The sequence below is a fragment of the Anthonomus grandis genome, chromosome 10 (assembly GCF_022605725.1).
Source record: "Anthonomus grandis grandis chromosome 10, icAntGran1.3, whole genome shotgun sequence".
NCBI classification, from domain to species: Eukaryota; Metazoa; Arthropoda; class Insecta; order Coleoptera; family Curculionidae; genus Anthonomus; species Anthonomus grandis.
Window position 1 is genome coordinate 5,205,624 of NC_065555.1, and position 6,440 is coordinate 5,212,063.

General features: G+C 35.2%; 1 protein-coding gene across 1 annotated transcript; it reads left to right on the forward strand.

Annotated features, from left to right (window-relative positions):
- The first annotated feature begins 4,129 nt into the window (after nucleotides 1-4,129).
- LOC126741537 (uncharacterized) lies at nucleotides 4,130-4,931 on the forward strand. The gene is made up of 2 exons (XM_050447995.1): nucleotides 4,130-4,421; nucleotides 4,566-4,931. Exons 1-2 carry the CDS (start codon nucleotides 4,252-4,254, stop codon nucleotides 4,870-4,872), a joined length of 477 nt encoding a protein of 158 aa, XP_050303952.1. The 5' UTR covers nucleotides 4,130-4,251; the 3' UTR covers nucleotides 4,873-4,931.
- Nucleotides 4,932-6,440: the final 1,509 nt, after the last annotated feature.

Sequence of the window (6,440 nt, forward strand, 5' to 3'; positions counted from 1 at the left end):
CCCCTAAACTGTGACAAATGTAAAAAAATGACAATTTCCATTCTTCATGAAGAGATTTTATACCCATATATATTGAGTGGTTCTCAGTTGCTAGACTGTTCTTCAGTGAAGGATTTGGGCATTGAAGTAGATAAGAGGCTCACATTCAACCAGCATGTAGCACAGGTCACTGGTTCAGCCTTAAAAACCCTCGGGTTTATAGTAAGGTCCACTTCTCAATTTAAGAATATATCCAGCTTGACTGTATTGTACAATTCATTAGTAAAGTCTAAATTAATGTATGGCTCTATGTTGTGGTTCCCCATCTATGGTGTTCATGTTAACAGACTGGAGTATGTACAGCGCAGATTCTTAAAGTTACTTTCTGTTAAATTGGATGGAGTATATCCAGTAAGAGGTGTGGAACAGGAGTACCTGCTGAATAGATTCAACTATTTGTCACTAAAGCAAAATACTATTCTCTCTAGTCAGATATTTTTATATGAACTTTGCAATAATAAAATTGATTGTTCTGAGCTCTTAGAGAGGCTACCTCTATTTGTTCCTCCTGCCAATACAAGGAGGCACCATATATTTTATCCCTCTCTTAACTTAACAAATCTGTCCAGCAAAGCTCCACTGTGCCGTGCTTGTACATGGTATAATTAGATGAATGCTATAGATGTCGACATCTTTAGCAGCACTGAATATGTTTTTAAAAAAAGGATGTGTTCCTCTCTTAATTTGAATGATACCTGATTATTTTTCTGTGATTGTATCATTTGGTTAGTGTGTCTTATATTCTTACAATTATGCTATTGTTCTAAATTTTAAATTTTGTTATCACTCTATATTGGATCTTATATTATTTTTTTTGTACTACTTATTTAAGGTGCTTATAACTTGTACTGTTTTAATTTTAATTATTTCGATTGTCTTGTAGTTGGGAATTTTCCTGTTGGACAATAAACTATTTGAATTTGAAAACGTTATTCAGGGTGTAATTTTATAATTGGACCCTCCTAGGACTCTTAAAGCTACCCTACTCTTTGTGTTTTCAAAGTGGTAAAGGAAAGTAGCAGAGTTGCAGCGATACATAGGTAGCAAAACTCCCTGAAGCACATTAATAACATTAGACTAGGCCCAAAGTTTAGGATAGAGTTGGAAACTTAGTCAGCACTCACTCCCCTTCTTAGATTTTCTTGGAAAGAACAATAATAGACACTTAAGAACTTCAGTCTATTGCAAACTAACACCTATGCTACAACTTCAAACATTTTGATTCAATGAAGGTGGGAAACAGTAAAATAAAGACAATGGCAGTTGGCAAATTGGATTTTTACTACCTTACTCTTGATAGAACATTTTTTAACATTCACTTGTCCGTATTATGCACAGTGATGTGCCAAAGGAATTCTCAAATGAGTTTTTCCCTCTATAAAAACTCACACCATAAAAAAAGCAATATATATTTATATACAACCCTTTCCTGGTTTTCAAGGCAATAAGTCAACTTAATCCCCAAATAGATTTCCAAACGATAAATCACCAGTTTCCCAGGAACGTGGTGCCGATAGCTGTGACTCGTCCAATTTTAAATCCTCCGCGTCAGGTCAGGAGAGAAGTTAAACGCTTTTCAAGAAATCCACACCCCTTTCGCGGTAAAAAACTTCGCTGTAAGATGTCTATAGGGAACTTAAATGGCTTTCGTGAAAGGTGTGACATTCGGTTTAATGCTTTTGGAACGAAAAAGAGGTGAGGAATAGAGTTTCAATCTCTTGGGATATTTTTTTTTATTCCAGGCAGTTGGCAACACTGTTCGAATTTTACAAAAGAAACTTCAGATATTTCACTCGTTTCAAGAATAATTTTCTTGCCTATTCCAGGCAGTTGGGTACATTGCTTGGAATTTTCCAAAGTAGCTTACAAAGTTGTTTATGCGTTTCAAGCTCCTGGAATATTTTTTGGTTTAATCCAAGTAGTTGGGGACAGTGTTCAAATTTTTCACAACAACTTCAGATGCGTTTCAAGCTCCTGAAATATTTTTTTATTTTATTCCAGGCAGTTGTCAACACTGTTGGAATTTTCCAAAACAACTTCAGATATTTCACTCGTTTCAAGCTCTTGGAATAAGTTTCTTGCTTATTCCAGGCAATTGGCAACACTGTTCAAATTTTGCAAAAGAAACTTCAGATATTTCACTCGTTTCAAGCTCTTGGAATAAGTTTCTTGCTTATTCCAGGCAATTGGCAACACTGTTCAAATTTTGCAAAAGAAACTTCAGATATTTCACTCGTTTCAAGCTCTTGGAATAAGTTTCTTGTTTATGCAGGCAGTTATCCAGGCAGTTGGGTACATTGCCTGGAATTTTCCAAAATAGCTTACAAAGTTGTTTATACGTTTCAAGCTCCTGGAATATTTTTTGGTTTAATCCAAGCAGTTAGGGACAGTGTTCGAATTTTCCAAAACAACTTCAGATGCGTTTTAGGCTCCTGAAACATTTTTTTGTTGTATTCCAGTCAGATGGCAACACTGTTGGAATTTTCCAAAACAAACTTGAGATATTTCACTCGTTTCAAGCTCTTGGAATAATTTTCTTGTTTATTCCAGGCAATTGGGGACATTGCCTGGAATTTTCCAAAGTGGCTTACGAAGTTGTTTATGCGTTTCAAGCTCCTGAAATATTTTTTAGTTTTATTCCAGGCAGTTGGCAACACTGTTCAAATTTTGCAAAACAACTTAAGATATTTCACTCGTTTCAAGCTCTTGGAATAGGTTTCTTGCTTATTCCAGGCAGTTGGGGACATTGCCTGAAATTTTCCAAAGTGGCTTACGAAGTTGTTTATGCCTTTCAAGCTCCTGAAGTATTTTTTGTTTTATTTAAGAAAGTTGGGGACACTGTTCCAATTTTGGTTGCAAAAGAAATTTCAGATATTTTACTCGTTTTAAGCTCTTGGAATAATTTTCTTGCTTATTCCAGGCAGTTGGCTCCATTGCCTGGAATTTTCCAAAGTAGCTTACAAAGTTGTTTATGCGTTTCAAGCTCCTGGAATATTTCTTGGTTTAATCCAAGCAGTCGGGGACAGTGTTCGAATTTTTCAAAACAACTTCAGATGCGTTTCAAGCTCCTGAAATATTTTTTTGTTTTATTGCAGTCAGTTGGCAACACTGTTGGAATTTTCCAAAACAACTTCAAATGTTATTCATACCTTTTATTCCAGAAAATTGGGGACATTTTTCAAAGCACCTTACGAAATAATATTCTAAGATGGTAAACTAATCGCCCACTTTCACAAGACCTAAAGGGGGCGAAACTTCCGAAGAAAGTTTAGTGCACCAGAGTTTCCAACGAAGTTTCCGTCGTTTCGGTCGTAAGACGACGTAGAAGTTGTTCGGCTCTCGGTCAGTCTGCGGTACACCAATGTTTTCCCTCGCCCTCGATATTAATTTAATTTCGCTCCGAATGCTTTCGGTAAACAGTCAGACGTGATGTTTGCGTAATTTCCAATATATATATATATATATTAAAAGTGATAAATCATCTCGGCGGGGCACGTCTGCCTTTTGTTGCAACGTTCGCAACGGCAAAAAAACCTGGGTAATACGTTTTAGGTTGATATATCACCCCGCTCCGATAAAGGGTCTATTTCATATTTAAAGGGACGATTTATTCAGATAAGGGATTCGTTTTTTTTCCATGCAATATTTAGTAATAACCGGGATGGCTTCGGAAGAACACATGGAGCCCTGTTTTAAAATATTATGTCGTGTCTGAATACCCAGCCATTAAATTGTTGTTAGATAAATGGGCGCATGTGTGTAACTCACCCTTTAGGTTTCTATGTTGTCACTTGTCAACTTCGGCAAAGCATACCGTACCGCGACGTTTCCAAATGTTAAATTATAATTTAATTAAGAACCGTTGTCTTAGACTCTAAAGTCACTTTTCTAGTCACCTTGCACTATACATATGAATAACGAATGTGTCCTGTCGAGGACACATTCCAGGGTTGGGTAATACGCGGCAAAAATAAATTTACTACATTGTTACATTTACGACGTCGCAAATGTAGTAAATTGAAACTTGTCGCAAATTAAAAATGTCGCAAAATCTGCTTCTAAATTTAAGGTTATGAAACTAGTTGTTTACATCGTTTAAATTCATTTTTAATGGTTTTTAGAGCTAAGCTGTTTGTTTTTCGTTCGATTTTTCGTGATAATTTAATTCCCTAGTGTTGTAATTGTACCCCTGTTGGTACCACAGTTGATACCATGATGAATACCGATACCGCAAACTCTGAAAAGGGCAGAAAGCCCCACAATTTATACAAGGAACTCGGATTTGAATCATTACATTTGGACAATGGAAGAATGGGAGCTAAGTGTGACACGTGCAACCATATTCTAAAAAATACAGCAATATCTCGCCTTCGTACACATAGGTAAGTAAAACTCTTTTACTATAAATATAGTGCCTATCTTTATATTAAAATTTGGGATTTTTTTGCCTACGCTATAACATAATAGAATAGTTTAAAACCTCTTTTCTAAATAAGTCATTATTGTGTTATTACTGTTATTTACAGAAAAAGATGTTTTCGCAAGAGCAGTAGTATTGATTCTAAAGAAGGTGAAGCCATATCATTATCGTCAGATGATAGTGTGAGGTCTGAAAATGTAATGACACCCATCGATAGGCCAGTTAGACGGGTTAGACCACTTAACAGGGAAATTAATTCTATTGCTGCGTCTACTGGAATAACTTCTGACGATGAAACTCAAGAAGTGCCCCAAGAAGTGGTTATGGAAGTTGAAGTAAACACAAGTGCCCCTCCTCCCCAATCTTCATATAGAGTTTTAGATATTGTAAGTACCTACATACTTTTCAATTGATAAAAATGTTATTAAAACTTTTTTTTTACTTGTATTTATGTATAGACCAGGATCGATAATTTTTGAAACCAAACAAAATTATTGTAGGATGAAACCCATTGTAAAACGAAGAGAATATTACAAATATTAAAGGAAAAATAAATTACGGGCGATCGGACGTCGGGAAGAGGGTGGGGGTGAATTTTTGATTGAAAATTAGGCTGCTTTTTCAATATAAGTCAAAATAAAGTGAAACAAATGTACATTATTAATCAAGAAAATTACAGTGTATTTGGGACATAAAAAGGTAGATTCTCTCAAAATTTCGTGAAAAAAACACATTTTTTGTAAAAGATAAAGATAAAAAACCAAAAACTTGGTTTTTTGCTTTTTTTACGTAAATTTTGAGGTTATGTGAAAAAAGTGTAAAAACAAAATTTGTAGACCTTATTATTATCTACAACTTTGCGATTTAACTTTTTTCTATCGCACTTGTAGTTTTGGCGGAAATTAAGTTAAATTGTTTCTAACCTCAAAAACTCACCCCTCTGCCCCTTCCCGACCTCAGATCGCCCGTAATTTATTTTCCTTTTAAATTTTACTATATTCTCTTCCTGTTCTAACATGTTTCATCCTACTATGTTTTTTTACATTTTTTGCTATTTTAAAAGGTATCAGCCCCGCCTAGTAACTTTTATTTTATTTATTAATTTTTATAATTACCTAATAGATTTATTAATTTTTACAGGAAAACCTGGAGATAATTCCATCCCCTGTATCATCGCCACTACCGATATCATCATCAGAGGTTGATGAGTCGTTGGCCAATCAAAATCAGCTATTGGAACATGGATATGCCAAAGAGGAGCGCCAAGGTCGCAATTTTCCCATCAATTTCGCAGCTTCCATTTCCACTGCATCCTCATCATCATCATCATCGAGGACTGACATATCAAGATCGTCTAAGTTAATTAATGGAAATAAAAATAACAGCAGGCAAAAGAAGGAAAAAAAAACAAAAAACCTAAGTTCCTTTGTTGACAAAATGAATCAAAAAGAAAAAGAAGAGGCAAATATATCTTTGGCAAAATTTTTTTTTGGGTGTAATATTCCGTTCAGTGTTGTGGAAAGTGACCATTTCAAGAATTTTTTAAAACTTTTACGTCCGGCATACAATCCGCCTACAAGAAAGACCTTATCTTCTACCCTTTTGGATAAAGTCCATGAGCACGTGTTAATAAACAATAAAAACAGTTTAAAGAGATCAGCCACATTACTTATAGATGGTTGGAAAAACTCATCAAATAATACAAACAATGTAGTAACAATGCTACAAACTCTTAATGGTGAAAGTGTGTTTCTTGAATCTTATGACTTTTCAACAGCCAAGGAAACGGGTGAAGCACTTGCAGAAGTCTGCAATAACGCTCTTGAAACGGCAAAATCAGCATACAACTGTGAAATTTACGCCGTAGTCTCTGATAATGCTTCGAATATGGTAAAAATGGGTCGCCTTATAAATTTATGGCATAGCACTTGCAGCAGGTATACAGGTAATCTCCTTGTTAAGGACATAGTAGATCATGACG